This window comes from Apteryx mantelli, chromosome 12, assembly GCF_036417845.1.
Source record: "Apteryx mantelli isolate bAptMan1 chromosome 12, bAptMan1.hap1, whole genome shotgun sequence".
In the NCBI taxonomy this organism is placed as follows: Eukaryota; Metazoa; Chordata; class Aves; order Apterygiformes; family Apterygidae; genus Apteryx; species Apteryx mantelli.
In genome coordinates, this window is record NC_089989.1 from 14,212,074 (window position 1) to 14,229,374 (window position 17,301).

At 44.1% G+C, this 17,301-nt stretch overlaps 1 protein-coding gene across 1 annotated transcript in view; it reads left to right on the plus strand.

Moving 5' to 3' along the window:
- Positions 1-17,301, plus strand: part of RAD54L2 (RAD54 like 2) — a 64,535-nt gene that overhangs the window by 16,083 nt on the left and 31,151 nt on the right. The window contains exon 3 of the mRNA XM_067303282.1: positions 5,315-5,521. Within this exon, the coding sequence (XP_067159383.1) occupies positions 5,371-5,521 (151 nt within the window). The 5' untranslated portion in view covers positions 5,315-5,370. The remainder of the gene's footprint in view (positions 1-5,314; positions 5,522-17,301) is intronic.

The following is a 17,301-nucleotide window of genomic DNA, read 5'->3' on the forward strand; positions in this document are numbered from 1 at the left end:
AAATGCAGGAGAGCAAGGATCCTGTCGCAGGAGGCTGGCGGAGCGTTTGATTGATGAGGCTGGTGTGTGCCGCTGCCACCAGTCTGGGTTGTGTAATGCTCTGCAGATGCTGCCGCTGCCTTGCTCTAGCTCTTTTTGTTCAGGATCACAGGGGGGGCCAGGCCTTATGTAATGTTCATTGTCACATCCTCCTTTCCAGCACGCTCATGCCAGCGGAGGCGAAGGATTAGCTCTCCTCTTCCTTTCTCTTCTCTCTTTTTTTTTTTTTTTTTTTTGGTTTCTCACACCCTGTCTTGCAGAGGCTTTTATTGGTTTTGTATCTTCAGGCAAAAACCGGATTCAGGCTGGTTTTGGTGTTGTGCTGCCTTTTAGGAAGGAGTTTGTCAGCCTCGAGAGAATAAGAGAGCAGGTCCTGCACCCCTCCGAAAATGGCACGTGGAAGTGGTTTCGAAAGCGCCGCCTTTGGTCTCCTTTCTGCAGGATCCCTGCTCCCCACAAATCATACTGTGGATCCAAAGCGGGCTCCTTAATACTTGCGTGAAACGAGGGCGAAGACTAGACCCGTTGTCCCCATGTTGGGAAAGAGCACCTTTCCCTTCCCCAGCAGGGTTGCCCGGTGCAGGTGGATGCCTCTTGCCCCTCTGATTTGTAATTTTACGGACTGCTGCTTTTTCTGTTCTTCAGTATAATATTCCTGTAGCAAGCACATCACTTTCAGAGGGAATTAGTGTTGTTTAGTTCTGTGGTGGGTTGAACAAGAGGAAATAAAGCCAGTGTTTTTCTTTCTTCCCAGCTAGTATCGTGTGGCCACCAGCTACCCATGAATCACAGCTGAAAAACTGCTTTGCCTGAGCCGTAATAATCTGAGACAGCAAAGGGAGAAGTGATTTCAATCATGATGCAATCAGTTAAAGACGACTTCAAATGCAACGTTGGGGAGTTTTCCTTTGGGGAAAAATGCTCTTGTCGATTTTTGAGTAAACAAATTAACAAGTTGGCTTTGTTTAAAAAATAAAAGGGATCTGCTGGACCAGTATTGATCAATAACACAATTCACTCTTTACTGAGTAATTATATATCCTTTTAAGTGACTTCTTCAGTTTTTCTATATGAGAGTATAAAATAGAGATGTTAATATGTTACATAATGTAAATTAGAGATGTTCTAATGTTTGTTAGAATCAAACTGTCCAAAGCCACTGGTTTTAGGTTTATTGCTTGTTAGATTTTTCAATTGAACGGAAAAGTATTCCTTGTGTTATTACTTACAACCTTGTGTTATTACTATTTTTTCGCTTGCAGAGAAGCTTAAACTCATGGCTGCTTTAGTGATCCACCCGTATGCTTTGTGCTTGTTTACCATTAGTTACTGAATGCCACCTGTAAGGTACCAAAACTGTGCCAGCTTGTGATCTGGGAAAAAAGCTAAGATTTCTTGCCCCAAAAAGCCAGTAGATATCTTCAGGATGCTTCCAGAGTCGAAAGGCTTGTGTGTGATCTGAGTGCATAAGAGAAATCTTAAGGCCCAAAACAACCATTTTGCTGCCAAGACAGAAAAGTATTATTAATACCATAAAATACATATATATACCAGAAACCGAAGAGCTTTATGCAGCACTGACTTTGAAATACCTGTTTTTATTAAACTGTGCAAATCCTCTTGTAATTTGCCAGGGTGCTCAATCCTTTGTTTATGGCCAGACTAGCGTAAAGTCTTGGTTATAAAACAGGCTTTAAGGGACAAATCTTGATGAGTCCCAGATACTGAGCTTGGCTGGAGGCTGAGGAGGTGACCGAATCCTCTTTACTGTTCTGCACTGTAGTAGCATTAGTGTTAAACCTGCCCTTTCTGAAGGGATTTGTATGGTATGTGTGTGTAGTCCCATGCCCAGATTGCTTGTGTGGTAGCAGGCAAAGAGCTTCTGTAAAACCATTCTGGCTTCCTGATGGTACCCGGGACCCCTACCCCTCCTTGCTCTGGTGGAACGGACTCCACTCTGCCCTGGGACCTCCCGCATCCTTCCTCTTTACTTCTTCATATTTGTAATATTTAGTGTAATAATATGAGTTTTTACAGTGCTGATGAGTCCTGGGATGAAAGGGATGTTGCACAGAAGCAGGTGAAATCGCCAGATCTCGTGACGTTTGCTGTTTCACTTTGTAGGCAAGCTTGTGGGGTGCACGACCATGTGGTGAAAGAACCTCTGTTGAGTAACAAGGCGAAAGTTTCTCGTTGTTCATGTTCTTCTCTCAAACTCGGACATAAGAAGAAGTGGTGATTTTAAACCTTTGCAGAAAAAGAAAAACATCAGAACAACAGAAATGTCTTTCAACTTGGAAGCCCTTAAGTTTTCCTGGTCCAAAACTGGACCTCCTTTCTGCTGGGTTTACCCATACTGAGTTAGAGGCAGTCAACACCACGTGGCATTTACTATTGAAAATGTTCTACCTTAAAAGTAAAGCCCCCCCCCAAACTTGTAGGCTATTTTTTATCTTTACTGAAATACAGGCCATAGTACCTGAGAGAGGCTGTCTTGGAGGTTAATGTGACGCAGCAGGTTTGTTTTGTGTTTATTGGTGCTGGTAATCCTTCGTGCGGCGCACAGCTTGGGATGCAATTTCCCATTTTGTGCCGGGGTCGGAGGCTCCCAGGCACATCTCGTGGGAGAGCTCCAAAGTCCAGGCAAGCGGTAACTTTACTTAGTTGCAGGTAATCTGTTTACCTCTCGCAAAGTGCCCTTCCTGCGGCGATTAAACGTTGAGTGTGGTGTGCACACGCGTGTGCGAGAGACGGGGCGGGCTGGAGTAACTCGGCTGTAAAGCAGCAGAGGCGTAGGCGATCTGCTGGCGTTACGTAATTCCCCTTGGTGGAAGGCTCTGAACTGGGTCACATCTGCGTGAGCAACGAGGGCAGTCTCACGGCTGCGTAACACCTACCTGCCTGTTGGGCCGCGTTCGGGTGTTGCGTCTTCCCAGTTTCGCTGGGCAGGGTGGGAGCCCTCTGGGCAAAGGGAGCTCGTGCAATGGTGAGCTGTAAGGGGAGCTGCCGGCATCCAGCATGGGGAGGCAGGAGAACAGCCGGCCACAGGACAACAGGCGCAGGGGATTTAACCATCTTTGTTTCACCCAGCTTCTGCAAGATTTAATTAAGTCTTTTAGACAGCTTCTGTTTAACTCTCCTGCATATGGCTGTGGCTGCTGAACAGGTGTCAAGATTTAGCTTTTACAGCTACCTTGTTGATAAGGTTTCTGCCAGGCAGCGTGCTAGGCGCTTTACAGCACAGTATGGGCACCACGTGAATAAATAAATCCCCTTGAAATCCCAGGTGACCAGCAGAAAGCCACAGAGGTGGCAGCACTGACCATCTCCCTCTGCACTGTAAGGAAACGCAGGCAGCTTTACAATTACAGGTTTGAACACAAGCTGGCTGTTTTGAAGAATAAAATGGTGTTTGTTTTAATTCGGACTGCGTAACAGCACAAAGGGAACATTGTAGCTCCTTAAAAGCAAAAATAAGCTGCTATTTTGAAATAAATATAGAATTGAGCCCAGCATTTGTCAGGAGAAGCTTCTGTTAATAGGCTGCTTTGTGTCTGCAGTGCCCAGACCTCAGAAAGTCGGCGGTGCTGGACCTTGCCAGGGCCGGGGATCGCTGTCCTGCAGGCAACGGGGTTGCGTACCTGGCTAACAGCAGCCGCAGAAGCTCAGTGAATCTGCCTGGCCTGTGTAACCTGGCACCATTCCACTTGAGCTAATTTAGATTTTGGCCTTTTCCACCTTCTGCTTGACTAACCCAGCGTATTTTGTGTGGCGCCCGTAATAGTGCAGGGACTTCCGTTGTCTCTGCCGAGTGGTAAAGTGCTACTGGGACCCTCGTGGGGAAATGCTGCATATTCCAGTGTAAAGCTCGTCAAAGCCTTTTCTTCCCTGGTGTTTTATTTTCTCTTTCTCTTTTGCTTTCTCACAGATGCTTTGCAATACTGTTGAGAAGGCGAGAGAGGCAAAACAGGCGCTAATGACTTCAGCCGGAATAACTCAGCACACTGGACAGTTAGATTTTCAGCCCTGCTGCAGGAGCGTTGGGTTGTGTTTTAACCTTCAGGTTCCCAAGCTTGTCCAGTAGCGGCCGAAACACAGCAGTTTCTGCTCACAATTTTTTTTTTTTTTTTTTAATGTCTTGTTAGTTCTCAAATGTTTTATAGTTTCCACTGGGAACATGGTGTAAGCAGGGGGCAGTGGAAGATGAATGACAGGGAAACGTTTCCCTGTTCATTCTTTGCAGCTTCCTGGAGGGTGTGTAGGTAGTGATTCTTCTGAGGCTTGGTTTTTGAGTGCATCCTTTGCTTTATGTTCCTCAGGATGTCTTCTTTTCCTTTCTTGGGTGTGTTTCTTACTTTTCATCCACTGTATCCAGCTCCCTTAGGATAACTCTCCGTGAGCGTGGAAGAGGAGCTCCCAGACAGGTGTCTGTGTCCTGAAGTGGCAGCGCATGGTCGGAGCTGATGAACTTATCACCTCGTAATTGTCCTGGCCCTCTCTTCTAGGCTTTTGTACCATGATTTCTGCTGTGATGAGCTGGAGTACCTTAACGGAGGACTTAACAGCCAGCTCCCTCATGTTCTTTAGAGGAGGAAATGCAAATCCTCTCCTTTGATCTGTCCCTCCTTTGTGTTTGCTTTTCTTCTTACCCTCTTCTACAAAGGCATGTACAACCTTTAAAAACTGGATCTTTGTTGCGTTCTGTTTGTACTGTTATTAAGGTAACAGTGACTTCAGACAGGCTGTGATAAGTAGCTGGGGGACCTTCAGAGCAGGCAGAGCTGGGTCAGGATGGCGGTCCCTGTCTGTGACCCACGATCTGTATAGGGTGATGATGTTTGCAGGTGCTCAGGGACCAGGGTAACGGGAAGCAGTGTTGAATTCTGAGATTGATCCTTTTTACTATACTTCACATTTGGACACTAGTGTTCTGAAATTGTTTACATAGGGTATTTATTTTTGCATCTTTGTAGAATCAGACATTGCTGTGTACATGTCAAGAATACCAAGAGACAGGTGGCTTTGAGTGATTAGTTGTTAATGTATTGGTTCTGATATTGGTTCCACAACTCGAGACCTCTATCATCAAGCTGCATCGCTTAGTGCACCAGTTCTCTACACATGATTTTGTCTGCAGCCTCATATGATTGTTACTTAAAAGACTGATAGCAAATTTGTGTTTTGTACCTTGTAATTCCGCTATGATTTTGAGCCTTGGGAAGGATGGGATGTACTGAGTTCCTTATGTATGGACCTCTTTTTTTTTTTCTCGCAGGGCTGCCTCACGGTAGAACATGAGCAGGTAATGCACAAGGAGCACCACTGGGAATCATGTCAGACGAGTCAATCTCAGGGAGTGATCCGGACCTGGACCCGGACTTGGAGCAGGAGGATATGGAAGAGGAGGAGGAGGAAGATGAGGAGGAGGCGATGGAGGAGGACAACGATGGGGATGACGAGGAAGACTTACTTGATGAGAATGGTAAGTGAATGGGGTTATGAATCTGCGCATACATTTGTTATACATAACTGGTGTTACTAGTTTTGGTGAGAGACACCTCTGTAGATAGCATAAGGGTTAGGATTTGTCCGGGGATTGGTAGGGAGAAGTGCTTATGTGGGTGTTTAGTTTAAATAGGGATTTAATGTAGGTTAATTTGGACTCCTGGCCAAAAAATTTTCCATTGTGTAAGCAAGCCGCAAACACAACCTGTAAGGAGGATAGAATTGTTAAAGTAACTACAGGTTCTAGAGAAACAACAAAATAAATCAGTTTACGGCTGCTTGTACTGTTAAAAGGATCCAGTGAAATTAAGCATTTTTATATCACCAGTTTACCCATGAGTAAACAATTTAATGGATACTATGGGCAATTATTGCCCACTTACAATAATCATCTTTAACATTTGGGAAATGCTCTTTTCTGACAGCATACAGGTTTTTTATTTCACATTGGGAAAACCTGAGGCTGTAGTTTTACAATATAAAAGGTTTGGTGGCAGTGCTGACTAGGTAAGTTCACACCTTCTATTCCCAGCTGGTTGTAATTGCCCCTTCTCCTCTTCAGGACCAATACAGCTGTTTGTGGAGCTGTGATGTCCAGGTTATGCTTAAGCAAGAGCAGGTAACTAGTCTGGTTCATGGCATGACCCCAGGAATGCACTTTTAGTCCAGCAGATGGGATGATGTTCTATGGGATGCAGACAGGAGCCTGTGGCTCAGATGGGAATTCCCTGAGCTCTCTTTGGCACCAAGCTCTGTGTATCATGGAACAACAGCCCAAGCCTATGAGGATGCCACTGTATTTGCTTCCTTTAAAACGGTGATTTTTAATAATTTCAAAAGATGTACAGATTTTCGAATGCACGTACTTCAGCCTACTGAGATTAGACTTCCTTTTCTTAGCATAGAACGTGTTAAAGACAGGTTCTTCTCTCTTCTCCTTGTTCCTGAAGTATTTTTGGCTTCAAAGTAGCTTGTCGTCTTTGAGTTTTGTTTTTTTTTTTTAATTCTTTCTGTCACTTGCTGCTTCAAGCTGCTATATTGACTTAAAATGCTTATAAAATGTTTGCACACATGAATTTTATTCCTCTGATTTTAGTCACATGATGATTTTTCTCTAATGGGAAAATAGCAGAAATGGAAGTGTTAGTTCAGGTAAGAAACAAGGGAGAAACACGAATCCTAGGAGAGGGATTTTTACGGTCACGGAATACTTTCTCAAAGACCCTGATGGTGACCTTGTCAGGTTGTTCACAGGAACCCGCACCCAGCAGAGCAATAGGAACCACGCTGTTGTAGACAAACTTTTATTAACAGAGAGGAATGGCTCTTTTTCATGTCCAATGGGTCATCCCCCCGGTTGTTTTATCATGGACCTATGTATTTTATCATCTACATCTATGTCGTTGTGGCTGAATACTCATATTGTTTCTTGGGATTATTCTATTCAAGCAAACAAAATTAACGCATGTATATCAACACATTGCTAAGTGCTAATAAAAGCTCTTTATTTTTATCTTAAATTCAGATCTTAGCAGAAAACACTAGAAACATGTTTATGCTTTGTATTCCTTTAGTAACTAATTAAAAATAATTTTTAACGAATGTAGGAAATACTGAGGAGGACTAAAAGGCAATTTACATATAATTGACATAAAATCTTTTTATGGTTATTCTTTATGTACAGAAAAACACAATCTGAGCAAAGCTACATCATCTCTGAACTTTCAGATTTTAACTTTAATGCTGTCTGCTAGAATATCAGGATGCTTTCTGTGTGCTTAGCTGTATAATTGTTGTTATCTGTGGAGGTGTCCACTCTGCTTTTCCTGCTCTCCCTTCACAGCCACTCATTGCCTCAGAAATGGCCTTTGGTATCTGTATTACCTTATGGCTAATAGAAAACCAGTCTACTGTTATTTGACCTATGGAATATAGGTAATTTCAGAATTAAGAAAGAGTATCATTTTATTTTACCCGTCTGATGTTTATAGCCCTGTCTTTTTGTAGATGACCCCTGTTCCTGAAAATCCTCTTTGGGAACGCACAATTGCTTTTATTCACGATGGAAGTGTTCTTATGGTTTCATTATGAGGCATTTTAAAAGCTGAATTTTTATCATTTCCTTGGGAACTTTGTTTTCCCCCTTCCCCAGCCATGCTGCTCTCCTCCCCTCCTGCTATTTTGGTTATTCTGAAGATGTTTCATGAGGGACCCTGGGTGGGGGGGATCCTCCCCCCTGCGATTGGGCTCTTGCATGTTTCTAGCACTGCAAGATTTAAAAGATTAGTACTCTTTCATAGGTATTTCCTTGGAAGGGCTACGGCATGCATATGCATGTTCCCCATACTGAAAATTATTACTTGTTTTAAATAAAGGTGATGGTAACAATTATAAAACCAATATTTTTGCTTACTTGCTTTTGAAATAGTGCCTGTGTTTTAGGTATACAGGTCTTCCATATTTTGACAGTGCTGCAGATTGCTTAAGAATCTTTCAGACTTCATGTAATATTATCCACACCTGTTGATACTGGATAGTCTAGTGTCAGGGTTTGCAGCAACTTGGGTTTTGCACGTTTAATCTGTTTTTGTCTTTTTGATATATTTTGTGTGTGGAATTAGTACTTTTGTGGTTTCACTTTGGAAATTTTCGTTGTCAAGTACTTCTGGTGATTAAGAGTCCGATCTTCAATTTTGGGGCAGTTACTCTCACTTCTGCTCTCAGAGCCTAGAGGTTTTTTTGCATTTAGTATAGACTGTCTCCTGGGTGGTCTAGAGTTTACTTTAGTTTGGATATTTATGATACAAACTTTCTGTTTTGTTGAAAGCTGTTCTGAAACCATCCAAGCAGCATGCTTCAGTCCTAGCCAGAGGCTCCTGCCGCTTTTCCAGCCTTGTCATCCCTGCCTGCTGCATCCGTTTTCTCATCCCTCGTGGGTAGCAGCGCTTTTTGTCACGCTCGATTTTGTGATATCAGTGTGTGCCTGCTAACAAGTTTTTTGTTAACTCCCTAAGTCCTTTTCCCTGGAAATGTGATATACTGATGACTGTAGAGGTAAAGGACTGTTTTAATTCTAGCACTTTTTTCTCTGATCCCAGTTGTTGCTTGGGGCTGTGTAGAACTCCACAAAAATAAAAGCTAATTTGAACAAAGAGGAAACAAACCTCCAGGATGGGTTTTGCAGATCATTTCAAATGCAGGGACTGCTCATACCTCGGAGCTTACCCAAGGAAAAACATTGAGTGTTTGAACGAACCCCTCTGTAGTGCTCTGTTTTTGCATTATTTCTGACTGTCTTTGGATTATTGTGATTAAAATGGCTGGAATTCATTGTCTCTTATTTGTACCTGTTGCTGTAATTCTGCTGTTAATAGCGATGGCAAGTTGCCTGTTTTCTTGCCTCTGAGAATATGGGTTAAACACATTTTTAAAGTATTGCTCAGGGTGAAAAGTGTTAAGAGCTGATTGAAGAGCTGATAGTTTCAGCTCTCTGAAGGATGTCTTGATGAGCACAGACATGCAGATGCTGTCCTCAAAGGCTACTAGTTGTGTTTGCCTTGTATTCTGCCCTGTGTTGCCCACTTTGGCTCTTTTCTCCTGTCCTGTCCCCTTTCTTCCCTAGGTTTGGAGCGGTGCTAGCTAGAGGAGAGCAGCAAAAGATGGAGCCAGTCTGTGCTCCCTCTTCCCACATCAAGCTCATGCTGTTCCTTCTTCTCCCTGACAAAGTGCTGGAGCAAAACTGCTCTGTGTAGGGTTAGTATGGACACAGGGACCCTAAGAGAGGGATGAATTAGGGGCACAGTTTTGTATTGGTGGTACAGAATCACAAATCCCAGGAGGCTGGAGGACATCCAAGTGCAGTCTTGGACTGCAGATCCTTCGTAGGGTGAAGGCACCAGGGTCAAGTCTCAGCTCCTCTGAAAGACCAGGTTGGTTAGTAGGGGGAAGGAGGTTAGTGAGGGGAAAGAAAGAGACCCTTTCCTCACTCTAGCCTCTTGAAACCCTGCTCATCCCTGCCCGTGAGATTTAATAGTGTCATGAAAGATTCAGAGTATCACTTCTTGCTTCTGGAGAGTGTTCCAGATTGTTTTTCTGTGGCTCCTTTTGTCTGAGCTTGAGTGTGCTACTAAGAGCTTGAGCTTTTAGTTTCCAAAGATATCAGACCAGGGATACTTTACTTCAGATGACTGACACTGTTAATTCAGGTTTGTAAAAATCTTTGCTTTTCTTGGATTCTTACTAGAGAAATGTCCATTTTGTTAAAGGGGTACTGCTAGATGAGGTTTGCATATAATTTTTGCTTGGTTATTGGAGAAAAAAAATGCTCTCAGAAAATTACAATAAGAAGGGATTTTATTTAAGATGGTGTTCATTTGTGGCTCTCTAAATCCTCATGGTGCGTGCTGTAGGGGTGCGATTAAATTGAAAGTGAAATTGCTTTGCAGCTGACTGGATAATTTTCTTGCCTAACCTGAAGGGAAAAGTAAGTAGTTAATGCCATACTGGAGTTATTAAAGCAGAAATTATTTTGTAAATCTGTTTCTAACATGATATGGAAGCGTGGATTAATACTCACCTCTCCCCCTGCACACCATTCATGAGCATCTTCTCCAAAGTGGCTTCCCTTTTTTTTTTTGTGAAGGGTCTGCGAAGGCATCTTGGAGGAGCAGGGAGCTGCAGCCTCTTCGAGGAGAGGATGTTCCTCCATGTGCTTCCCACCCCAAGCTTGTCTTGGCTCTTCTCCTACCCGACAAAGTGCTGGAACAAAACAAAACTGCGCGTGTGGGAGTCCCCAGATGAGCATGTGCGGTTGGGAATAGAGCAAATTTCTGTCCTTACAGGGGAACAGAGGAATGTCTCTGGGACAAATCTGTTCAGTTAGCAGGATCCTCTGCTTGTTTACATGAGTTCTTGCTTTTCATCTGAAGTTGTTCTTGTAAATTGGGTCACACTATACTCACCTGTGTGAAACTGAGAGGCAGAGGAAAAGAATGTCAGTCTCTGAATAATATTCTGCTAAACAGTATCCTATTTTATATCATTTTGCATCCAAATTTATAAGGGCCTATATTGCTGGAGGAAGGAAAAAAGGAGTTGTTGTTGGAGAAAAATTGACGTTTACTTTTTGCTTGGATTGGATGGACCTTCTTATATAGGTAAATGGACATATTGGGCTCAACAGCCTGCACCTTTTTGACCAGCCGGCACACTGTTTTGTCTTTGACTGCTTTTGAGTTGTTCACTCTCTGTATTAGAAAATGAAATGCATTCTTCTAAGAAGAGAAGGAGCAAATACTTCCTTATTTCTTTAATCTATCAAATCCTTTTAGAAAGCAGCTTTTCACAGCTGTTTTGTGTGGATGGTGTCGAGGGGAGATGAGGATGCCAAGGTTGAGGCAGCCTGAGAGACTGTGGTTGCTCTTGGAGGAACCCTTTGCAAAGAGGTGATTCCATCTGCTGCAGTCCATGGCCACGATGGACTTGCTTGCTTCTTGCTTTCTGCCTCAGACTGATGAAAGGAGGCTATTGCATTGATTGCAAGTGAAAGCGTGGGGGAGGAAGGGGCAAAAAGAAACAAAAATTAGGACATGCCTCAGCCTAGAAAAGTACTGAAGTAGGTCAGGAGGGTTCCTTGATTTTTTAGCTCTGCTGCGTTCTGTGCATGCATATGCCAGAGTGATGGGTGCCAATAAGTAATAATTCTATACCTTAGTCTGCAGAGCACAAGGGGGATTTTGGGGAGGCGAAGAGAGGTGATTGACATCTTTCCATTTTTTCCTTCTTTGTTGAGGGACTTCTCTCTCTTGATTCTTTTATTTTCATTACTTGCGACCGGATGGAGCTCCCTCTAGAGTCCGCTAGCATTACTTTAAGGAAGCTGGAAGGGTAATGTCATGGGGGAAACAAACCTCTGCTCAGCAATAAATCTGTTGCCTCCACAGTGGCCCTAACCTTGTGTTGCAAGGTTGGGTAATTGAACCTGAACTTCCCTGTACTGCTGTGCATTTTGCTGTTCTTAAACAATCAGATTTTAATGCTTGCGGTGACCTATTGCAAAACGTCTTTCAAGCCAGTAGTTGCATGCAAACAGTACGGTGTGTGTGATATCCTAGGGAAACAAAAGTAATCTTCTCTACGTGCCAAAGGTTTTACCTATGAATTAATGTCCTGCGTCTTGGTATGTGCTTAAACTTTATCAAATTATTATGGGAAACTGCGTTATCTTACAAAATGATCCTTATGGGTCAAAATGTTTAAATGTGTTGTACCATAATAGTGTAAGCGCTGGGGTTCAGCCTCAAGGTTGGGTAACTCAAAGTCAGCAAACATATATCTAACTGCAGGTATTAGATGCATTTCTCAGCTGACTTTATATAACTAAGAAGATTTTTTAAAATGTTTTATCTGTTTTTGAGAGGGATAGAAGCATCTTCATAATTGATTTGTGTCCATTAAGCATACGCTGCCTTCAGCGCTTTCATAGTAGAGTTGTGCTGGTTTCCCAAAACCCTGAAGGTTAGGAGCTGGCTGGCTTCTAGGTTTCCACAAGCCAGTGGAATAAAACGCAAGCGATGTCATTAGTATCAAAAGTGAAAAGAGCCTGGATATTATCATTTGCAGTTTTAGCAATCCCAGTTAGTGAGCAATGCAGAAAGGCTACACTAAAATCTCAGGGAAGGTGGTTTGTATTCCGTATCTAGGCAAGAGTGCCGCTGCCTTCGCTGAGAACTTCTCTTGATTACCGCTGCCTGCATGTTGTACCCGTTATTTTATGCTGGCAGCTTCCCTGTAGTACAGCCTGTCTTTCGGAACAAATGCGGTGAACGTGTGCCGGCTGCAGGGTTTGGACCTGCCTCGCTAGCAAGTGTCTGCGTACACGGCACGTTGTATGGGAGTAATGCCCGCGCCGACCACGTGGCAGGCATCCAGCTCCCTTGAAGTGGTTTTACGGGACTCGCTAAATGGTGACATTTAAAAAAAAAATCCTCGTCGGTGCTTTGCTGAGAACAGTCCGTACTGTGGTTAGCTCTGCTAGTTCCCTGCCTGCCAGACCTGGAGCCGTAGCTGGCATTGCCGGTTTGCCTGTGAACCCAGGCTGCTTTGTGTGCGTTGGGGCAGTTTCTGTGGTCGGCAGGGTATGGGCAGCAGGTGGAAAGTTGCTTGCGTACGGGCTAGGTGTGCTCATAAATCATGGAGGAACGAGGGAAGGGACCAGGAACTGGAGAGGAGCGTGGGAGCAGTGGCGCCTGGGGCTCGGTGGGGGGGATTATTGTCCGATCTCAGGATCCCAGCGTTTTAACGAACCCTGTGAACTAGGTTATTCTCGGTGGGGTGAGGTGTGGCTTGAATGCTGCTGTGGGAAGCAAGGCTCCAATCCCATCCCGGGATCCTGGCTAGCACTGCCCCCCCCCCCCCGGCCCCCTTTGTAGGGTCTTGCGGACTGACGGCTTTGCAGGGCGGTCGCTGAGCCTTTGGCCATCGGCAAGCGCTGACTCTTTCCCCGTCTCCTCTGGTTTCCTGAAGCGGCGGCAAGTTCCTATGAAAGTGTTCTTGACTTCTCTGCCCCCCTCCCAAGCTCTCTGACAGCAGCTTCCTTTTTGAGAGGGTGGCACCAAGTCTGGCATAGTCAAAATGTTATATAACCTGGAGTAATGACTTGCTTTGCTTCTTTAAAAGGAGGTGATGACGCCAGAGCTCTCCTTCCTTCCAACCTGCCGGCTGGGTGCAGGGACTGGCTGAGCTTGTGAAATGATGTGGTATTATAACTAGCTACGTGGGTTTTTTTTTCCTCCTTCCCTTTGATCTGTTGTATATGATGAATGCAAAATAGAAATCCTCCTATGTGGTTAAAGGACAGTCCGCGTCCATGGCTCTGCTTTTTCTATATATGTGTACATTTATTTTTTCAAAAATTTTTTTTTTTTTTTTTTTTTTACCTGCAGCCACATGCTGTGTTTTCTTCAAGCTGCCGCGAGCATGAGAGTAACACGAATACACGGAGTCAGAGAGGGAATAGGTATTAGCGGAACAAAGAACTGCTCCAAGTCTTCTGGGTGGAGGAGAAACACCTTGTTTCTTCCTGCTTTTCTAATTGGCTTTGCAGGATTTGGGGGCTTGTGTATTATTGGCCAAAAAGTTTCTTTGCTCTTTTCACAAAGCAGCTAGCAAATCTCAAACAAGGGGTAATCACGCTTTCTCCTCTGCTACCTTTGGTACCTTTTTCCCACATACATTTTCAGGACTCAGCTGGGTGCTGCTGCCCCTCATCATCACTGATAGATACCGTCCTCTTTCCTCTGCAACTTCTGAAGCAGTGAGGAAATCACGGAGAAACTAATTAGCAAATCTGTAATGTGGTATTTTCCCTGTTGAATGGGTAAGGAGTGGCAAAGTGACTTTACTAAGGTCATCTGATGAGTTGCGGATGAAGCCAAAGTCAAAATCCTCTGCTTTACATTTTAGGCAAAGCCCCTTTTCCTTCCAAATCTACTAGGCAGGGTGAAACCCTTCTCTGTTGGTTTCTGCATTTGAGTTTAAGCTATGCAAGGGGTCCTTGTTCTCATTTTTCCGTAATTCATCTGGCATTGTGCTGTTTTAAATGACTCTGGTTAAATAAAATGTGTGTGCGTGTGTGTATAACTGTATATTGTACGTGTATAATATTTTTGGCTGAGAAGAATTGGCAAGTTTGGTGGGAGAGGAAACTTTTAATTAAATGACAAGTATTCTTCAAATGTTTAAAGGTACAGTATTGCATCACAATTATTCGCTTAATTTGCTATTTTAATTTGCTGCTTTGATAGAAACTTGCAGTATTGAACTTTTGGAAGCGTCTGGCTGATCATTTGGACCAAAGCTTTTTGATGCCATACCCGTTTTTTTATTTTAATAACTGTAATATCTTCTGCAGATGCTGAAAATGTCTTGTTCTCATTTTCTTCAACATGCAGTTCACTGACTCAGTATGAAAAAAATTCTAAGTAGGAGTTTAAAGATCAGAAGATGTTATTTTCACTTGGAAGTATGCAAATGGGAATGAGAGAGGAGAAAGCTATAAGATAAAATCTTTTTGGGCTAGGTGAACAGAAACTTTTAGTTTGATTCTCTGTCAAAACAAATTTTGCAATTAAAACATCCGTAGGTAATCTTTGTGTATGTAAAACATTTAAAATACTTGAACCATTAGAAGTAGTTTTAAAATGGCTCTTCTCTGTACTTTTGGCTTGTGATTTATGTCAAAGTGAATGAGTGTGGGAAAGTGAATAAACCAAGTTTATATGAATAAAAATAAAACGAGAGAAAAAAGGACCAAATTTTATCCCTTACAATCCAAAACTCATTACAAGCAATGGAAAGACTTCTCTGGTTTTCCATGGTTGGTTTCGATCTTACTCAGAAGATGTGACATTTTAGTTTACAGTGCAATGTTGGTTAAAAAGCAGATGATTCTCAAAGCCCAGCAATACTCAGTTGCCAACAAATAATGTTGTGGCGTTAGAGTTTGATTCCATCTGAACGGTTTTAGGTTGATTAGCAGTCAAGCCTAGTCTGAGTTTAATAACTCACAAAAAAAGTCAGGTTGTAGGCAGCTTCTCTACTTGATGGTGATAAGTGGGGCGTGCAGACAGCCGCTGCTGGGTGGGGGACATGCCTGTGGGAAGGGGAAAGGGCAGCCCGGTGGCATGGAGCCGTTGAGGATGGAAAGGAGAGGTCCCTGCTGTCCTGTGGCGCGGCAGTGAAGAGCACGTGGGCAGCGAGGGGAGAGAGGGGAGCTGCTAGCCTGGCTCACAGGATCCAGAGAGCAAGGAGTCACATAAGGGTTGCAGTGCTTCTCCGTGCTGTGCTTGGTGGGCCTGCATCAGGCTGATGCTGAGCAGTCCTGGAGCATCTCAGCTCACAGAGGACAGTGTGGAGAGCAGTATGCCTTGAAGGGCTTTCTTTTGATATCCTATGGAAACTGCAAATTTTACAGTGATTGCAACAGGGCAGACTGCTGTGTCGTTTGCTAGGGAAGCTCTCAAGTGACAAGAGTCTCCTGAGAAGCTTCTTCCAATGTATAGTTTGGTCACTGCAGTTGCGAGGACCTTGTTTGTGTTTGAGAGTAATGCAGCTGAGATACAGTGACTGTGTAAGATATCAGGACCCTGCGGGGGAAGGAGAACGAACTTACGGACAAGGCTGACCAGCAAATGGGCTTATCTATAACAAGATTACCTCCCATGAGGAGATTGTTTTATTAACTGTTTCTGGCAGATCTAATTCTTGGCTACGTGAATTTGTGATGGGCTCGCCAGGAAGCTGTTATGAGGGGGAAAGTCCTGTTCCGTTTTGCACGGTAGGGTAAAGAAGGAAATGCCCTTTTTATTCCTCTGCAGAAATGGACAGGCAGAGGTCACCTCTTTCCCCCGACGTACTGAACTTCCATTTGCCTTGTGCTTGATTGCTATAACAAGCGTGCCTTAGAAAATACTCGCTTGTCTTTATGCAAATACTTGTCTTTAAGTCTTCTCTCCTAGTTTCATCAGTCTGTTAGGTCAGATACTGAGGACGTGTTTGGGTTATTTATTCCAACTCTACAAAGTCCTTATAAGGCCTGTTGCAAGAGCCTCAGCTACGTACTTTTCTCAATATATTTGTCCCCCTTTTGCCCCTTGTTCAACACTGTATGTTCTTGTGTAGCAGCCAGGCTGTTTCGACCTGTGATATAGGTGACAGGCTGTCTTGTTACCAAGCTTTTTACTTTTCATTCAGTTCGTAATTTTTTCTTTGGTAAAATCTATATAGCTGTGATTGTGAGAGCTACGCCCTGGGTTTATTTTGAAGCTGTGATGTAGTCCAAAGCGGCGAGGCTGCTTTGGTGGTGACAAGCATTCATTGAGTTCTAGCACCCGCTTTAATAATAGGTGGAATAAAAATGTCCTGGCTGTTTTTGCAGACCTCTGGGTCAAATCTTTACCATTGTACGAGTGCGGCACATTGTGCTGTTCAGTCCTGGAGTCCTACACATTTGTGCTGGAGCTGGTCAGCCTGCTTTGGACTTGTTGCACTGGTGCTGGCTTTCTCCACCTCTCCCCACCAGTTGTTTCAAGCAAGGAGATGATTTTGTTCGGTGGAGAAATGCTCGCTAGGAGCTAGCTGACATTTTGTTAAATGTGCATCACCCCTGGTTCGCTCTTTATTACTGGCACTGGGATAAGGAATCAGCCGTGGAGAAAGTCGCTGTAGCGCTGGAAGAAGGGTCGCTTAAAGCAAGCAGTCGTGTAGGGTTTCGAACGAAGCTCTGAAGTGCTTATTCTCTCTGTATTTGCAAACTTGTCTTTCTGGTGCGGATGAATGATGGGGAAGAAGGCTCGCTTAGAAACTCGTGTTCCCCAGACTCTGAAAGGTTGTTTCCTAAAAACTCTGCAGTCTCATTCATAGTCCTTTTGCAGCACGGGGAGCCTTCTGAATATGCACAACAGCACTGTAAGAGTTACTGACTTAATGAACCAAACAGGACGCTCTTTTGCCCCGTAGCGTGCAAGCAGGTTACCAGCTCCCGACAGATTGCTCCCCATTTTGCGCTGCTCCGCTTTGGGACGCGCCCGGGGTGCGCACGGCTCCTGCCGGCGACTTACCGTTGCCCGTAGGAATTCCCCTCGCGCGGGGCCCCGCTCGAGCCCAGCTGGTTATGTAAGGAGTTGTATTTTATTCGCCCTCTGCTCACTGCCACTAGTTGAACTGAGAACGGGCTCGCTGGCCCGAGTGAATGGGAGC